At 43.9% G+C, this 19,593-nt stretch overlaps 1 protein-coding gene across 4 annotated transcripts; it reads right to left on the reverse strand.

Moving 5' to 3' along the window:
* Window positions 1-554: 554 nt before the first annotated feature.
* Window positions 555-17,889, reverse strand: C5H7orf25 (chromosome 5 C7orf25 homolog). 4 transcript variants are annotated; one of them, XM_056520519.1, is made up of 2 exons: window positions 17,735-17,889; window positions 555-2,014 (listed from the first exon to the last, which is right to left on the reverse strand). In XM_056520519.1, exon 2 carries the CDS (start codon window positions 1,996-1,998, stop codon window positions 724-726), a length of 1,275 nt encoding a protein of 424 aa, XP_056376494.1. In that variant the 5' UTR covers window positions 1,999-2,014; window positions 17,735-17,889; the 3' UTR covers window positions 555-723. The 4 variants fall into 4 exon arrangements, with proteins under 4 accessions (XP_056376494.1, XP_056376492.1, XP_056376493.1 ...); XM_056520517.1 differs by having other exon boundaries at window positions 17,637-17,763; XM_056520518.1 differs by lacking the exon at window positions 17,735-17,889 and adding an exon at window positions 17,221-17,509.
* Between the last annotated feature and the right edge of the window lie 1,704 nt (window positions 17,890-19,593).

Consider the following 19,593-nt stretch of genomic DNA (forward strand, 5'->3'; position numbering starts at 1 on the left):
TCCGCCCACCTGACCCATGATGTACATGTATGCCATGGGTCAGGAAGGGGATATATGCTGTGCATCACTTTCTCACAGTTTTCAGTATCTTTGTACGTAGGCCTAGAATAGGAACTTTTATTAAAATTTACTTCCAGAAAATGAACATCCTTGGTCACATGGGGGGGGATTTATCACAACCTGGAAAGTTGCCTAGTTGCCCATAGCAACCAATCAGATGCCTTCTTATATGTTTGACAAGGCCTCTGTAAAGAAGCAATCTGATTGGTTGCTATGGGCAACTAGGCAATTTTTCCTCTGCACAGGTATTGATATCTCCCCCATGATGCTTACCCAAGTGCCTAGCCCTTTACACTTAATGCATGGTGTCAGAATTGTGTGACCAATGAACAATGAAGGTTTCCATTCAAGGACCATGAAGAACCATATCACAAAGTACATTAATAAGAGTTTGTAACTTCTCATCCCACAGTGAATAACCTTTCATTGGAGAAAACCAGAATAGCCATTTGCATCACTCCACATTACATACTTTTATCGAAATACGTAAAAAAATACAACAAAACCAAGTGTGGCTAAAGTGCATAGCTTTAACTCTTTATTGAACATGTTTCTGCACATATGTTAAAGAATTCATATTTTGGGATACATTAACAGAACATTCGGTATTCTTTTCCTATGAATAAGTAGATAATAACCAGACTAAGGTGATCCTGGCTGAGGTCAGGGCAGGTCGGAAGCCACATGATTCTTTGGTACGGGAGTTGCAGAAGACTCTTTGCTCTCAGTAAGCGCTCGAGGTTGGTGAATAAACACACTGAATTTAACACCCTGGTTATTGGCCGCTCTTACAAAGCCACTATTAGCAGTCATGGTAATTGCCCTTAAGGAGTCCCCAGTCCCAAATATGGAGACTGAACGGCTATTGATTTTGGAGCTAGCGGCAAGTTTTAAGGCACGCTCAGAAGGTTGATCGGGCACTACATTAATTCTCTGTAGGAGCAACGCAGCCCGTTCTCTCTCATGGACTCCTCCTAAAGTCTCCAATATTGACTGGAAGTCCCTTACCGCACTTTCACATGCAAAGAGTTCCTTGCCCTCCATAAAGGAGTCTAGCAAAGGTAATACTTTTTCTCGCCTTTCTTGTGCTGCCTGCTCTGTCAAAACCTTCTCTTTAAAGATAAAATGGTAGCCCCCATGACTAAGAGCAGATACATACGTTATTAGAGTTGTGATGTCCAAGTTTACCCGGTTGCAGACTTCAACCTTAATTTCTCTTGGAAAAGCCACAGTGGCAACTACATTTTCCCTATCTACCTTGTCAATATGCAGAAGCTCTGAGCCATCATCGTCCTCATCAGATTCACTACAGCTTAAGTAGTTTTCTTCTGGAACAATCCCCACAGATGAATTAACAGCGACTATATCGCCCCGTACAGATATCCCCATCTCTTTTAGCTTCTCAGCCATAGGCTTGGAGACACTATTGTAAAAGGCAAATACAATGTGAGGACTGCTGTACTGCACAGGTTGCTGGCGGCTTGCTTGCAGGTAATCCTCCGCTTGTTCAATGATGCTTTTGTCACCATATTGGCCACGTCCAATCCATATATTATGAAGAGCTTCTGCCTTTCTCCCTATGGCTTTAACCCATGTGTGGCCACCATTGGCAACCACATCGACCACCAGTGTTTGCTTCTCACCAAACTGGTCACTGTAGCTGAAGACATGGAGAACACTGACCACATCTTCTAGGCTCTCGGCAGATTCAATAATGGCTTGTAGGTGGGTGAGATTAGTGCTTTTCAAATGGGACTCTTTAATGGCTACTTTCCCAGCCTCCACTTTCTGTAAGAACTTTAGTTCTGCCCTCAGTTTGCTGCATAGTTTTGCTCCACCTTCGACCCCTCCAGCGCGAGATTTTGAGAGGACTTCTGCTCTCTTTATTAGTTCTTTAGCAATTGTTATACGATCAAAGAGCATAGAATCCACAGACATGATGGCAGCATTATTCCTAAAAATAAAAGAAAGAGTAAAAACAGAGAATGCAGCCTGTGCTATAATAAACAAACGGTGTCCCGATTATTTCCCCTCCCCTCAATGTCACATCTGCCACCCCTTCCCCCATTTTCATGTGAGTATCAGGTTTTTTATGTTTTCTCTGCAGCCCTATTATTACTTAGGACAGTGTTTCCCAGCCAGTGGGCCTCCAGCTGTTGCAAAACTACAACTACATTTTGGCGGCTGCCGAGCCCAAGACCCTGTGTGTGCGTGATATAGTGCAGGGCCGGCGCAGGTAATTGCAAGTCTTCCGGGGGGGCCATATTGCAATTCGCAAACATTGCGCTTCATCGTGCAGCCCTAATATATAACCCAAGTATGATACAACAGGTTTAGTTCTTCTGTGCAGAATTGTTGCAAAAACATATTTTACCCCCAAAATGCCAAGAGAAACTGAAGCTGTGTATTTAGACTTTTCAATATTGTGTTCTAGACTACAGTCCCTTTATGGCATTTGACATACATGGCAGGTTGCTGGCTGTTTACATGGGCTGACAACAGGAACTGTATAACAGGATCACAGCAATCACAACCCACTAGGGGTCAAGTATCTTACAAGGGCTTAAATAATGAAAATTTTTTTTGCATTGTCATATTGTGACCCCTATTTATTTTTCCACAGACCCCTATTTATTTTTCTACAGAGCCGAAGACAGATTTTCTGAAAGCCCCATAGGCTTATAAGGGAATTCTGGCAAATGCATCTCCAGAGCGTGCTAGTCTTGTTGAGAGTCATGGGATCAGAAGTTGCTTGGAAATGTAAACCGAAATCCTTGTGCAAGGACAGTCATTACAGATATAAGGCTATGTTTACAGACATAAAGGGGTACTCCGCCCCTGGCATCTTATCCCCTATCGCTCTGTGCGTAATGATTGGCGATACAGGGGCCGGAGCAGCGTGATGTCATGGCTCCGCCCCTAATGACATCACGGCCAGTCCCCTTAAAGCAACTTTGGATAGGGGATAAGATGTCTAGGGGCGGAGTACCCCTTTAAAAGAGCATTAACAAACAAGTCTCCTTCCTGTATTTTGGTGTGCACATGGGGTGTTTTACACGTGCATTTTGGTATGAAATACATGCAAAAAATATTTATATATTTAAAAAAACAAAGCCCTTTAAGCCCTTGGGGACGGAGCCCATTATGACCCTAAGAACGGGAGAATTTTTTTTCCCAAATCTGACCTCTATCACTTTAAGCATTAATAACTCTGGGATGCTTTTACTTTTTGTGACATATTCTACTTTATGTTAGTGGTAAATTTTCGTCAATACTTGCATAATTTCTTGGTGAAAAACTCCAAAATTTCAGGAAAAATCTGAAAATGTTGCATTTTTCGAAATTTGAAGCTCTCTGCTTGTAAGGAAAAAAGGGACATGTCTAATAAATGACATATTGATTCAAATATACAATATGTTAACTTTATGTTTGCATCATAAAGTTGAAGTGTTTTCACTTTTTGAAGACATCAGAGGGCTTCAAAGTATAGCAGCAATTTTCCACAAAAATTTCAAAATCTGAATTTTCAGGGACCAGTTAAGTTTAGAAGTGAATTTGAGGGTCTTTATGTTGGAAATCCCCTATGATGGACCCCATTATGAAAACTGCACCCCTCATAGTGTTCAAAATGACATGCAAAAAAAGTTTGTCAACCCTTTGGCTGGAACTCCACTGAGGTTTTTTTTGCACAAACGCCAATTTTCCCGCACTGCGTTTTTTCAGTGGAAAAACGCCGCGTCCAGATGTTCGCTGCAAGTCAATAGTAAACTGCAAAATGCCAGATTCACTTGCCGTTTTTCAGTTTGGCTTTTTTTTTTTTTTTTTTTTTTTTAATCCTTTTGGCATTTTTCAGCAATTTCGGGCTCAGAGGCTGGATTTTCAAAACGCCCGACAAAACCTAGTTTGGCGTTTTTTGCCCTGAAAACGTGGCGTTTTCCTCCCATAGAAGTCTATAGCAGAGCAAAAACGCCAAGGAAAACGCCATGTTGGTTTTACATTTTGCGTTTTTGCAGGCGGTTTATTATTTTTTGGACTCCAAAAAAATTAAGGAGATACCTTTTTTTTTAATAAAAATTTCGTAGGGTACCATAAAAAAATTTATAAAAAAGATACAGTAGTGATGGAAAAAATTGTATCTAACGAAAATTATATTTTTTATTACGAAATGTTTATTAATTTTTAAACAGGGATCAATTTATGTGGGCAGGTAAAGCACTAAAAATGTAGCCGGCAATAATAAAAATATAGTGTGTACATGTTTTTCAAATTTTTTTTAGGTAGTACTACTCCTCCCAGCATGGAACACACTGTTCCATGATGGGAGTAGCAGTACCTGTACTAATTAACAGATCGCCTGTTGCAATCCTCCTGTATAATGTATAGATGCGGCGGCCGCTCTTCTATGGTCCCCTGCACTGACGTATTTATACACATATTCATATTTCCCACAGAGAGCTGTGATTGGCCAGATGGTTCCAGCCTATCACAGCTCTCTGTGAGAAATCGGAATGTGTATATATACGGCGTACAGGGGACCATAGGAGAGCACCGGCCGCATCCATACATTATACCGGAGGATCACAGCGGGTGTCAGGAGTGATACCCGCTGTGATCTTTCCTACTACTACTCCCAACATGGAGCACACTCTGCTCCATGCTGGGAGCTGTAGTACCTGCATTAATAGACAGATCGCAGCAGGTGTCAGAAATTACACTCGCTGCGATCTGTCTATTAATGCAGGTACTACAGCTCCCAGCATGGAGCAGAGTGTGCTCCATGTTGGGAGTAGTAGTACCTGCAGTTAAGGACACATCACAGCGGGTGTCACTGACACCCGCTGCGATCGTCCTGTCTATAGCAGAGATGGAGCGGCTGTATACATCGCTCACATCCCTGCTCTGCTCTGTACTCCGGGCCGGCCACTCATTCATTCATTCATATTTTCCTCAGAGCTGTGATTGGCTGCAACCATCCAGCCAATCACAGCTCTGGGCGGAAAATATGAACGGCCAGTGATGTGAATAAAGCAGAGATCTGAGTGCTGTATAGAGCCGCTCCGCTTCTCTGCTATATAATGGACGATCACATTGGGTGTCAGAGTGACACCCGGGGCAAAATGTTTATAGTACAGGTACTACTACTCCCAGCATGGAACAGTGTGTTCCATGCTGGGAGTAGTAGTACTACATAAAAAAAGTTAAACACACACATGCTATAAAAAAAAAATTATTCACATTTTGTGATAAAAAATAAACATTTAGTTAAATACATGTTTACATCCCTACTGCATCTTTTTTTTTTTTTTTTTTTGGTACCCAACTATTTTGTAAAAAAAAAAAAACAGGGGGCCAAAAAAGGCAAATTCCACAAAAAGGTAAAAACGCCAGAAAAAAACAAAACGCAGGGAAAAACTGGCAGTTTTTCTGGCGTTTTTATGTTTCACAGGAATTGCAGCAAAATGGAGGAGAAAAATCAAAATCTCAATTTTTTTTACACTAACATGTAATTGTAGCCCCATTGTTTTCATTTTTACAAGGGGTAAAAAGATAAAAAGGCCCCCCAAAACTTTTATTTCCTTACTTGAGAGAAAATGAATTACCTTATATGTGGATGTAAAGTGCTCTGCGGGCGAACTACAATGTTTAGAAGAGAAGAAGCTCCATTGGGCTTTTGAAGAGAGAATTAGGTGGTAATGAAAGTCAGGGGCCATGTGCATTTACAAAGCCCCCCCCCCGTGGTGCCAGAACAGTGGACCCCCCATGTGACCCCCATTTTGGAAACTACACCCCTCACAGAATTTAATAAGGGGTGCAGTGAGCATTTACACCCCACTGGCGTTTGACAGATCTTTGGAACAGTGGGCTGTGCAAATGAAAAATAACATTTTTCATTTTCACGGACCACTGTTCCATAAATCTGTCAGACACCAGTGGGGTGTAAATATTCACTGCACCCTTTATTACATTACATGAGGGGTGTAGTTTCCAAAATGGGGACACTTTTGGGGGGGGGGGTCTACTGTTCTGGCAGCATGGGTGGGCTTTGTAAACACACATGGCCTTCAATTCCAGCCTAATTCTCTCTCCAAATGCCCAATGGCGCTTCTCCTCTTCTGAGCATTGTAGTTCGCCTGCAGAGCACTTTACATCCACATATGGGGTATTTCCATACTCCGAAGAAATGGAGTTAAAAATTTTGGGAGGCTTTCTTCCTATTACTCATATTTGGGGTAACACCCGCATTTCAGGGGAAAAAACAGACACACACATTTTTTATTTTTAACGAAAATTCGTCAAAGACCTGTGGGGTGTTAATGCTCACTGTACCCCTTGTTAAGTATCGTGAGGGGTGTAGTTTCCAAAATGGGGTCACACATGGGTATTTATTTTTTTGCATTCATGTCAGAACTGCTGTAACCATCAGCTACACCTGTGCAAATCTGTGCCAATTTAGGCCTCAAATATACATCGTGCGCTCTCACTCCTGAGCCTTGTTGTGCATCCACAGAGCATTTTACGGGGTATTTCCGTACTCGGGAGAAAGTGCGCTACAAATTTTGGGGGTCTTTTTCCTTTTACCTCTTGTGAAAATGAAAAGTATGGGGCAACACCAGCATGTTAGTGTAAACATTTTTTTTTTTTACACCAACATGCTGGTGTACACCCCAACCTTTCCTTTTCATAAGGGGTAAAAGGAGAAAAATCCCCCCAAAATATGTAACAATTTCCCCCGAGTACGGAAATACCCCATGTGTGGCCCTAAACTGTTGCCTTGAAATACAACAGGGCTCTGAAGTGAGAGAGCTCCATGCGCATTTGAGGCCTAAATTAGGACTTTGCAATAGGGTCGGACCCGGATACAAGGATGGCGCTTGTCTCCACCTATACCCTACGACAGTGTTTCTCAAACAGGGTGCCTCCAGCTGTTGCAAAACTCCCAGCCTGCCAGGACAGTGAATGGCTGTCTGGCAGTACTGGGAGTTGTGGTTTTGCAACAGCTGGAGGATCCATTTTAGAAACACTGCCGTATCATTTTCATTGGGGGGGGGGGGGTTGTAACTGTGTAGGAGTATGTGTGTATGTAGTGTTTTACTTTTTATTTTGTGTCAGTGTACTGTAGTGTAGTGCTTTTAGGGTACATTCACACGGGCGGGGGTTCACAGTGAATTTTCCGCTGGGAGTTTGAGCTGCGGCAGAAAATTTGCCGTAGCTCAAACTTGTAGAAGGAAATTCACTGTAAACTCCCACCCATGTGAATGTACCCTGTATATTCACACCCCAAACCTTCAGCTGTTGCAAAACTACAACTCCCAGAATGCACTGACAGACCGTACATGCTGGGAGTTGTACTTTTGCAACAGCTGTAGGTACACTGGTGGGGAACCACTGAGTTAGGAAACAGACTCTAGCTCAGTAATTCCAACCCGTGTACCTCCAGCTGTTGCAAAACTACAACTCCTAGCATGTACGGTCTGTCAGTGCATTCTGGGAGTTGTAGTTTTGCAACAGCTGTAGGCACACTGGTTGGGAAACAATGAGTTAGGAAACAGACTCTAGCTCAGTGTTTCCCAACCAGTGTGCCTACAGCTGTTGCAAAACTACAATTCCCAGCATGCCCAGACAGTCAGGGATGCTGGGCGGTATAGTTCTGCAATATCTGGCACTTCATATGTTGCAGAACTACAACTCCCAGCATGCCTGGACAGTCTGGGCATGCTTGGAGTTGTAGTTTTGCAACAACTGGGAAAGAACAGTTTGGAGACCGCTAAGTAGTGGTCTCCCAACAGTAGCCCTCCAGATTTTGCAAAACTACAACTCCAAACATGCCCAGACTGTCCAGGCATGCTGAAGGTTGTAGTTCTGCAACATATGAAGTGCCAGAAATTGCATAACTACACTGCCCAGCATCCCTGACTGTCTGGGCATGCTGGGAATTGTAGTTTTGCAACATCTGGGGGGCTACAGTTTGGGGACCACCGTATAGTGGTCTCCAAACTGTGCCACTTCAGATGTTGCAAAACTACAACTCCCAGCATGCCCAGTCGGTGCATGCTGAAAGTTGTAGTTTTGCAACATCTGGAGGACCAGTTTGTAGACCACTACACAGTGGTCCCCAAACTGTGGCCCTCCAGATGTTGCAAAAATACAACTCCCAGCATGCCCAGACAGCCCCCCCCCCCCCTTGTTTCTCCCCCCACTCTGCCCGAACTTCGATCGGTGGGCAGAGCGGGGGAAATTAACTTTAATCCTCCCGCCCCCAACTGCCATTGGTCGTCAGCCTGATCGACCAATGGCAGGGGATAGGAGGTGGCAGCACTGCCACCTTGCTCCTATATTTTAGAATGGTCGGAGCTGTCTGTGACAGCAATGATCACTGTTATTTTCCCAGCGATCGGGTCACCAGTGACCCGATTAGCCCAGAATCGCTGGTCTGGACCCCCCTAGGCATTGCCACAGGATGCCTGCTGATAGATATTCCCACGGGCGTACAGTTACGCCCTCCGTCCCCAACAGGTTAAATCCTAAAGACACAATGGCAAATCCTATCTAGTGGAGATCTGGCCATTGCCTTGGCCATGACAGCCATATAGTGCCCACAAATATGTGATTTATCTATAGTGGATCATCTGCTTATTCAGATTTTTTCTTGTGATCACAGGGTGCCAATGAGTATCCATAGCAGCTTGGGGCCTAACAGGCCTATCTATAGATTAAATTCTACGCAGTGCACTTTCTGATAAAACTAATGCTCTCTTTTAATTGTCCATTAATACAATTAAACCAATACCAGCTTTTCTATTATTGCACTGCTTTTAAAATCTTTGGGGGAGATTTATCAAAACCTGTCCAGAGGAAAAGTTGCCCAGTTTCCCATAGCAACCAATCAGATCACTTCTTTCATTTTGCAGAGGCCTTGTTAAAAATGAAAGAAGTGATCTGATTGGTTGCTATGGGCAACTTGTCCTCTGGACAGGTTTTGATAAATCTCCCCCTTTGTGTTTAAAATTGCTCTATCCTGACCCCTACAACTCCTATTTTTCAATATATGGGGCTGTACGAGAGTCAAACTTTGTGCCGTGATCTGTAGTTTTTATCTGTACCACTTTAGCGTATATATTTGACTTTTTGATCAATTTTAATTCCTTTTTTTCTGTGATGTGACAGAAAATCAGCAATTTTGGACTTTGTATATTTAAGAGCATCATTAGAGCAGGAGTTGGTAAGTGTAGCTTCGTCCGCCATCTTGACTCAATGGACACCAGTGATTGCGCTGAGGATGATCTGTAAGCCCCCTAGTACTTCAGATACCGTGATCAGTATTGCCGATGTCTGTAATTACTGGTGAATCCCCAGTTGGTGATAGCAGCCTAGACCAGCAGTCTATGAAGCAAGCGCAGCTCCTGTGCTCACTTCATTGTCCGGACAGGACTCGGGATGTACGCCCTGCATCCTCAAGGGGTTAAACCTTTATTAGGGAAGAGGTTATTCATAAGTATTTTTTTTTACACTTCACTTGCTACTTTTTTAGTCCCCATAGGGGACTATTACACACACTCTTTCAATTGCATAACCTGAACAAGGCTATGCCTTAGCACAACATTGATCAGCTTTATCGAGCTCTATTACTGCAGAAGCTGTCTGCAGTGACGGAGCATTGACTTGACCGCACAGGGGCAGGTAGAGACCCTCCACGTGTCCTCTAAGCTGATCGGGACCCCAAGTAGCATCCCTGAGGAACCGGCATTTGAATTTTAGCACTTTTAGATGCCGCAGTCAACCCTGAATGCAGCGTCTAAAGGGTTAACATTTTGGCTAAGATCAAGTGTAGAACCTTTCCTGTTGGTTGGTTAGCTAGCTGTAGGAGATCACCAAGGCAGGATGGGTAACCATACAGTGGGGCAGGTGTACCAGGGACGGCTGTAAGGAGCAGCAGCGGTCCCTGTAGCAACTCATCCTGCTGGATCTAGTCCTAAGGTCCTGGTAGAGTAAGAGCAGAGGTGCAGAAGTGCCCTGGGAGTAGTAACCCCAAATTGCCAGAGTTCTTTGCCCCACTTGAAGGATGGCATACAGCATGCACTTTTTCTTTTACTCTTCTGGCCCTCACCACTAGCGTTCCGGCATTCTGGCTGATGATCTGTTAAGGATATCGGGCTTAGATTTATACCCTTGATGTCCAGGACTTAACCAACCAGGGTGTAAATGTACACTTTGGAAGCTTTAAGTGACTCTGAAGCGAGAGCAAGAGGTGCTCTTGCTTTATCGCAATGAGTGTCATCTACTATCAGTAGCTGGACACTTACACTAATGACGGGGAGAGGCGATGATCACAACATCTAAAGGAATAAATCATAGATGCTGGCTAGATCAGAGGGCTCATTAGACCCCTGCAACATGATCACTGAGGTCTGATGAGCTAAAAAAGCAGTGGAAAGTCCCCTGGCTTGCCTCCGATTCACTGATACAGGCTGGCTTAGCCAGGCTGTATCAGTGGAGCGCCTGTCACTTTGTATGATGCAATATGTACAGCATCATAGCGTGAATGCAACCTAATGATTGCATATAAAAGTCCCGACGGATGTGTAAAATAAAAGATAAAATATTTTCAAAATTACATAAAAGCCTCTCCCCTAATAAAAAATAAATAAAAAAAACGAAAAGGAAATAAAAATAATGAACATATTTTATATCACTGCATGCATTGTTGGCCAAACTATTAGAAAAGTATTAAAAATACCAAACGCCAAAAGTGCTGATTTCTGGTCAAATCATAGATCAGAGTAAATGAAAAGTCATCAAAAAGTCCCATCAAAGCAAAAATGGTACTGATAAAAACGCAAAAAAAATTAGCCATTATACCCCCTTAAAAAAATTTAAGGGTAACAATAATTGTCTGTTTTTTTCCCACAGCAACCAATCACAGCTCAACTTTCATATCTTAAAGGGGTACTCCGCCCCTAGACATCTTATCCCCTATCCAAAAGTATAGGGGATAAGATGTCAGATCATGGGGGTCCCACTGCTGGGGACCCCCGGGATCTACCATGCAGCACCCACCTTTAGCGGCTTCCGGAACCGCTGGAGGTCCTCAGGCTGAGTCCATCTCGACCACGAGGACGGAGCATAGTGACGTCCCGCTCCGCCCCCGCAATGCAAGCAGCTGTCACGCCTTCTCCCATAGGCTTGCATTGAGGGGCGGAGCGTGACATCACACGGGGGCAGAGCCGTGACATCACTATGCTCCGTCCCTGTGATCGCCAGTAATCAGACCTGTAGCGAACACGCTCCGGGGACTGAATCTAACAGGGTGCGGCATGGAACATCACGGGGTCCCCAGCGGCGGGACCCCCGCGATCAGGCCTCTTATCCCCTATCCTTTGGATAGGGGATAAGATGTCTTATGGCCGGAGTACCCCTTTAAGCTCTTGTAAAGTGAAAGTTGAGCTGTGATTGGTTGTTATGGGCAAAACCAGACAATTAGGGTTTCAGGCTGTTTGATAAATATATGGGTCATTGATTTTATTTTAAAAAATAAAAATAGAAGTTTAAACTACAATAATGGAAAAACTATATAAATTGGGTATTGTTTTAATTGTATTGACTCACAGTATAAAAAGAATATAACTTTTTTATTTTATTTTTTTTACCATAAAGCGCACTGCATTAAAACAAAAAAAAAAGTTGCAAAATTCAGAGGTTAAATTACGGTAATTTCCCCTCACAAATAATTTTTTTTTGTTCCACTATACATTTTATGGTAAAATTAAAAATACAACTGGTTGTGCAAAAAAAGAACAAGCCCTAATATGAGTCTGTGGATGGAAAAGTAAGAGTTGTGTCTCTTAAAAGGCGAGGAGGAAGAAACAAAAATGCAAAAAAAAAAAAAATTTGAAAAATTGGCCGTGTCCTCATAGGGTTAAGGAAGTGAGCCAATAAATGTTCTGCAACATGACATGAAATAAATAAACACTAACTTGTCCCCAAAGGCGCACCTTTACACAGCTTTGTTACAGCTCTTGCGATGAAAAGAAGAAGAAAAAAAAATTTAAGGGAAACTAAATGGTGTTTACCCTCTTTTTAACCCCTTAATGACCAAGCCCATTTTCACCTTAAGGACCAGGCCAATGTTTGCGTTTTTCGTTTTTTCCTCCTCGCCTTCTAAAATCCATAACTCTTTTATATTTCCTTCTACAGACCCATATAAGGGCTTGTTTTTTGCGTGACCAATTGTACTTTGTAATGAAACCTCTCATTTTACCATAAAATGTACGGCGAACCCAAAAAAAATAAAAAAATTTAGGGAGGAAATTTAAATGAAAACCAAAATGTTGTACATTTTGGAGGGTTTTGTTTTCGCACTGTACACTTTACGGTAAAAATAACATGTTTTTTTTATTCTGTGGGTCAATACGATTAAAATGATACCCATGGCTAGATACTTTTATATTGCTTTAAAAAAAAATCTAAAACTTTTCCGTATATAGGGCGGTATGAGGGCTCATGTTTTGCGCCGTCATCTGTACTTTTTTTTTTTTTTAGAAACCACATTTGCATATATAAAACTTTTAGATCATTTTTTTTGAATAAAATGTGACAAACAAGCAGCATTTTTGGACTTTTTACATTTTTTATGTTTACGCCATTCACCGTACAGGATCATTAACATTATATTTTGATAGTTCGGACATTTACGCACGCGGCGATACAAAATATGTTTATAAAAAAAAAATATTACGCTTTTTGGGGGTAAAATGGAAAAAACTGACAATTTTCATTTTTATTAGGGGAAGGGGATTTTTCACTTTTTATTTTTACATTTTTCAACTTTTTACACTTTTTATGTCCCCATAGGGGACTATCTATAGCAATCATTTGATTGCTAATACTGTGCAGTGCTATGCATAGGACATAGCACTGATCAGTATTATCAGTGATCTTCTGCTCTGGTCTGCTCGATCTCAGACCAGAGCAGAAGACCCCGGGAGACCTCCGGCTGTCATGCTGGAAGATCAGATCCCCGCAGTAGCGCTGCGGGTGATCTGATCATCCAATCAAAGTGCCGCAATGCCGTGATCTGTATTGATCACGGCATCGGAGGGGTTAATGGCAGACATACGCGCGATCGCGGATGTCGGCCATTACGGGCAGGTCCCCGGCTGCTGCTAGCAGCCGGAACCTGCCGTGTATGACGCGAGCACCCTTCCGATGCTTGAGGTGATACACAGGACGTAAATGTACGTCCTGGTGCGGGAAGTCCCACCAAACCAGGACCTACATTTACGTTCGTGGTCGTTAAGGGGTACTCCGGTGGAAAACTTTTTTAATTTTTTTTTTTTAAATCAACTGGTGCAAGAAAGTTAAACAGATTTGTAAATTACTTCTATTAAAAAAATTAGTACTTAATAAGTACTTATTAGCTGCTGAATACTACAGAGCAAATTATTTTCTTCTTTTTGGAACACAGTGCTCTCTGCTGACATCACGAGCACAGTGCTCTCTGCTGACATCTCTGTCCATTTTAGGAACTGCCAAAGCAGCATATGTTTGCTATGGGGATTTTCTCCTAGTCTGGACAATTCTTAAAATGGACAGAGATGTCAGCAGAGAGCACTGTGCTCGTGATGTCAGCAGAGAGCTCTGTGTTCCAAAAAGAAAATAATTTCCTCTGTAGTATTCAGCAGCTAATAAGTACTGGAAGGATTAAGATTTTTTTAATAAAAGTAATTTACAAATCCGGCACCAGTTGATTTAAAAAAAAAAAAAAAAAGTTTTCCACTGGAGTATCCCTTTAACCCCTTAACGGCGTAGGACGTAAATGTACGTCCTGGTGAGCTGGTACTTAAAGGAAATCTGTCATCAGAATCACCCGCATTAAACAGGCTTGTAGTGCAGGTGATCCTGATTAAAACGCTTCTTACCTCATTAAAAACTGTGCAGCGGTTCGCCAGATATCTTCATTTTTAGTTATATGGTATTCCCAGGCTTGGGACACAGTGGGAGGTCCGCAGCATCAGCATGGACTCGGTTACGTCTGCCCGGTTCATGAATATTCATGGCTGCCTCATCACAGTCTTCCTCCTGGTGTAGGTCACGTGGGTAGCGCCGCGCGCTGTACACCCGGAAAAAGCATTCTCCTGCATATCTATCTAGCGTGGCGCATGCACGGCACTACCCACGTGACCTACACCAGGAGGAAGACTGCAATGAAGCAGCCATGAATATTCATGAACCGGGCAGCCGCTCCACCCGGGGAAAATGACGTAAGCGAGTCCGTGCTGATGCTGCGGACCTCCCACTGTGTCCCAAGCCTGGGAATACCATATAACTAAAAATGAAGATATCTGGCGAACCGCTGCACAGTTTTTAATGAGGTATGACGTGTTTTAATCAGTATCACCAGCACTACAAGCCTGTTTAATGCGGGTGATTCTGATGACAGATTTCCTTTAACGCACCAGGACGTACATTTACTTCCTATGCATCACTTCGATGCTCGCGTCATGCGCGGCAGGTCACGGCTGCCGATAGCAGTCAGGGACCCGCCCGTAATGGCGGACATCCGCGTTCGGGCGGATGTCTGCCATTAACCCCTCAGATGCCGTGATCAATACAGATCATGGCATCTGCAGCATCATGGTCACTAAAATGGATGATCGGATCGCCGATGAACAGCACGAGCGTAAAAAAAAAGAAAAAAAAAGTCCAATATAGCTGCTTTTTTATAACATTTTAGTCCCAAAAATTTTTTTATTAAAAAAGTATTAAAAGTTTTTATATAAGCAAATATGGTATCAATAAAAAAGGTACAGATCACGGCGCAAAAAATGAGCCCTCATACCGCCGCTTATATGGAAAAATGAAAAAGTTATAGGTCTTCAAAATAGAGGGATTTTAAACGTAGTAATTTGGTTAAATAGTTTGCGATTTTTTTAAGCGCAACAGTAATAGAAAAGTATATTATCATGGGTACCATTTTAATCGTATTGACCCAAAGAATAAAGAACACGTCATTTTTACCGTAAATTGCAACCTTCCAAAATTTGCAAAATTGCGGTTTTCTTTTTAATTTCCCCACACAAATAGTATTTTTTGGGCTGCGCCATACATTTTATGGTAAAGTGAGTGATGGCATTACAACGGACAACTGGTCGCGCAAAAAACAAGCCCCCATACTAGTCTGTGAATGAAAATATAAAAGAGTTATGATTTTTTTTAAGGCGAGGAGGAAAAAACGATAACGTAAAAATAAAATTGTCTGAGTCCTTAAGGCCCAAATGGGCTGCGTCCTTAAAGGGGTACTCCGCCCCTAGACATCTTATCCCCTATCCAAAGGATAGGGGATAAGATGTCAGATCGCCGGGGTCCCGCTGCTGGGGACCCCCGGGATCTCCGCTGCGGCACCCACCTGTAGCGGCTTCCGGAACCGCTGGAGGTCCTCACGCTAAGTCCATACTGACCACGGGGGCTGAATATCGTGACATCACGACTCCGCTCGGTCTGACTTCAGACACCGCCCCCTCAATGCAAGTCTATGGGAGGGGGCGTGAAAGCTATATATCGGTGGCCGACACAGATATATCGTTGGCAGAAATGTTTAGCCGAAATTGCTTTTATTGCATTTGCTAGTAGAAGAAAAAAATTGCCCAAAATAAGCCCCCTTCCCTGGCTGTCCACAGTGTCGTTATAAAGCTCTGTGCCCACCCAGTGTTTTGCTGTGATGCTGCCATAACTTCACCCCGACTTGACTAAAAGCTGCCAAACCTGACGCTTTTCCAGCCAGCAATCTGCAGGTGGGATTATGCTGTCCAAATGCTGGAACGGTGGAAATAATATTTGAAAATACGAAGTGGGTGCTGACTCTATCCACCAGATGGCAGTATATGATAGGGTTATTTCCTATGGTAAATGATTATCTTAATGTTAGGATATCATCTAGTAATACTTATACTGCCATCTGGTGGACAGAGACAGAAAATCAGCAGCAGCACCTAGAAAAAAAATAATCAGCATCACATCACCTACAGTACCAGAAGGTTATAATATATGAGCTGTGTAAAAAAAAAATAAAAAAAAAATAAAACAATTGTAAACCACACCAAAGTCCTGTCCCATCTCTGGCTGAGCAGGCACTTCCTATAGAACACAGGGGGCATTAATAGAACAAGAAGAAAGTTTAGCGTGGCAGTATAGCATAAAACTTGTAGATTTATACACAACAGGATGGAAGAACAGGAAAGATGCATTTCAGGTGTAGTCTTGGTACGACCACATCGCACAGCCTTAAAGGGTTTATCTGGCCAACGACCAGCACCCGCATTCTATGTGGGGCTGCGTCTCCAGTCTCAGAAAGCTCTTTGTTTCTGGGACTGGGGACGTGACATACGTCACGTCCCCAGTCCCAAAAACAAAAGCTTTTCAACACTGGAGACGCAGCCCCGCATAGAATGCAGGTCCCGCACAGAGATCGCGGGGGGGGGGGGGGTCCCAGCGGCAGGCCCCTCGCGATCAGACATCTTATCCCCTATCCTCTGGCTGGATAACGTTCACACGTTAGGAAAATGTGCGGAATGTCTGCACGGAAAACAGGACAGACATTCCGCATGTTAGAATAAACTGGATCGTTCGGCAAAATCTGCAGGAAAAAATATATATAGACATGTCTTTCTGTGGACGCCATAATCAGTATTATATGTCTGTCAAAAAAATTCCACCCCGCTTCTCTCCCCCTGCCCGTCCTGGGGTCCTCCTGAGTCCTATCACCAGCACCGCACCGCGCCCCCCACTGCACCGCCCTGGCCAGAGACCCCCACCACCGCTGCCCCATTGCCTCCCCCATCCCCAGTTTTATAATTCCCTTTTCCCAGGGTCCGCGCTACTTCTGGCTCCGGCGGCATCCTCCTGAGCTGTCACTTTGCACACTGACGGTGACGTCGCGTTGAGGATGTCACTCGTCATTGCGCAGCGCACAGCTTAACACAGGATGCCGCAGGATCCAGAAGTAGCGCGGACCGCGGTAATTATAAAACCGGGGATGGGGGAGGCAATGGGGCAGCAGCGGTCTCTGGCCGGGGCGTTGTGGTGCAGGCCGCCTGGTGCATTAAATTATCGGCACCAATAACGTCCAAAATCGTGAATATCGGCCGATAAAAGGTCGATCCCTACCTGAAACGCATCGTTTCCAGTTCTACTATCCTGTTGTGTAGGTCATTTATGGAATAATACGTTTTTAGGCTACACTGCCGCGCTGGACTTTCTTCTTGTTCTTTTGCTTTGAGGTGAAGTCCTACACTATCCATGCTGAAATAGGTGAGCTGTCCTTGCTTGTGTATACAGCTGGAATAACATAATGTAGCAGAGCTAAGGTTGCCACATGGCAGTTTGAATCCCCATGAAACCAGAGATAGTGTTATTCGTGCACTAATACAGATCGAATCTAGATGGCGCTGTGGGATCACCCCCTACTACTACCTGCTACACTACACAATAAGCTATAGGAAAAGCCTGCCCCTCACAAGTACCCCACTAGAGGGCCTTACACCCCGGCACACCATGACACACAGTGTACACTGTCCACGTACAGGGAGGCTGAACAGTCAGGGCGATAGAAAACCATACTACAGTCCGCGGTGCCGCCACCTATCTGTACAGTTACCAGCCTCCGGGGGACGATTCTCACCTTTAGTACAGACTGCAGTATAGGAGTGGCAGCATGAACACTACCGGCATCTGGAACCCTGCTGCGCATGCGTAACTGCAACCGCTCTGCCTGACGGAAGTGCTATATCTGGGCGGAGTTTATCGCACAGTATACTGGACGTCTGGAGGGGTTACTGCGCCCCCTGCCTGTGTGATGTGGTATAAGGGGCGCGGTTATTGTCAGTGTGAACAGTCCACGCTCTGCTGTGTTCATGGCGTTATATAGAGTAATAGGAAATGCTACTACAGAGAGCAAATCCCGGCCTGAGAACGGGGCATGATGGGAGATGTAGTTTTGAATCAGCTGGAGGCACGCTGCTTAGAAAACACTGCCTTGTATAGTATAGGTCAGGCATAGGCAACCTGTGGCCCTGCAGATGTTTTGGACTACATCTCCCATGATGCTTTGGTAGTATTTTGGTTGTAAGAGAATCATGGGAGATGTAGTTCAAAACATCTGCTGTGCCAAAGGTTGCTTTGCCTGGCATAGGTGTACCACGTGACACACAGAGCACTTACAGCTCCATTGGTTACAGTAGTAATCCAATGCAATCTATGTCAGCGTTTGTATAATAAAGAAATAAATAAAAGTCAGCAAATACCATGGCGCACTGCAGCAGGCCCCATTCACTTTACTGGCGCCAACATGGTCACTATCTGACTAGATTCAAACCATTAATATACTGCCTACGCCGCGGTATATGTAGGCATTCCTTTCTTCTGCTGCCATATAGTTAATACAGCTGAGAATGCTGCCCCAAAAACTGTCTGAAACCTGAGCAGATTTGAAATTCAGACCCTGATTTTGATGCTGAAGCAGAATACTTAGGGTCTATTCACACGGCAGAATTTCCGCCTCAAATTAAAGCCCATAGACTTCTATGGGATTCCGCACTCCCATTCACACTTCTGAATTTCAGCAAGCGGAATGGGAGTGCGGAATCCCATAGAAGTCTATAAGTAGGCAGATGGACCATAATGGTAGGAGATATCGGCACTGGATGAAGGAGCCAGGAGGAGTAGCAGCATAAAATCGCATGCGCAGCGAAACGCGTTGCATCTAATAAACCTACCTTGATTTTATGCTGCTACTCCTCCTGGCTCCTTCATCTAGCGCCGATATCTCCTACCATTACGGTCCATCTGCCTACTTATCGTTCTCAAGGAGAGCTGCGGATGAGGACATACATACATTCAGGCGCTTCCCATTGTGTTTGCGCACACAACCAACTCTGGTAAGCGGCGTGGGACAGATCTTTTCCCTCTCCCTATGGCCCTGACCTGCTGATCCCGCACACGGAGCGCCTTCTGTTTGCCATTTAGATTACATAGAAGTCTATAGGCTTTAATTTGAGGCAGAAATTCTGCTGTGTGTGAATAGACCCTGGGACAAATCGGCACCAAATCTGTGCTTAAATGCTCTGAAAATAGGCTCATCATATGTCCTGTTGTGACAAGTGTTGCCCCTGACAACGCGACCAGAGTAGCGGGACCTGAATGGTAAGTAAATGACCACCCCCTTCAGCTTTAGTGCTCAACTGCTCCTCCGTTCTGTGGACCATAGCAGTAAGTCCCTATCCGGGTCCAGAGGAGAGATGAGGAATTATTTCTTGGGGCCACCTATCTACTACTAGAAATGGGGGCAGAGAGGAGAGGGGTCTACAACTATATATAACCCCATCCCAGTTTAGCAATTCCAATGTCACGTTTTTGTCTCAAGGAAATATAGTCAGCTTATCCAAAAAGCTACCGATCTTTTATTTTTGGCACTTCATAAAACAGTACGCATATTTATTTTTTATATTGTTTCTTCAGAAGTCAATGGGTTTTCATATGGCA

Source organism: Hyla sarda, chromosome 5 (assembly GCF_029499605.1).
Source record: "Hyla sarda isolate aHylSar1 chromosome 5, aHylSar1.hap1, whole genome shotgun sequence".
Taxonomy (NCBI): domain Eukaryota; kingdom Metazoa; phylum Chordata; class Amphibia; order Anura; family Hylidae; genus Hyla; species Hyla sarda.

Coding starts and splice junctions, on each gene's coding strand:
- C5H7orf25 (XM_056520518.1), bottom strand. CDS start 17,354: ATGGATAGTGTAGGACTTCACCTCAAAGCAAAAGAACAAGAAGAAAGT. Junction 2,015..17,220: donor CTGGAAACGATGCGTTTCAG/GTAGGGATCGAC, acceptor TTTTATTTTTAG/GAATAATGCTGCCATCATGT.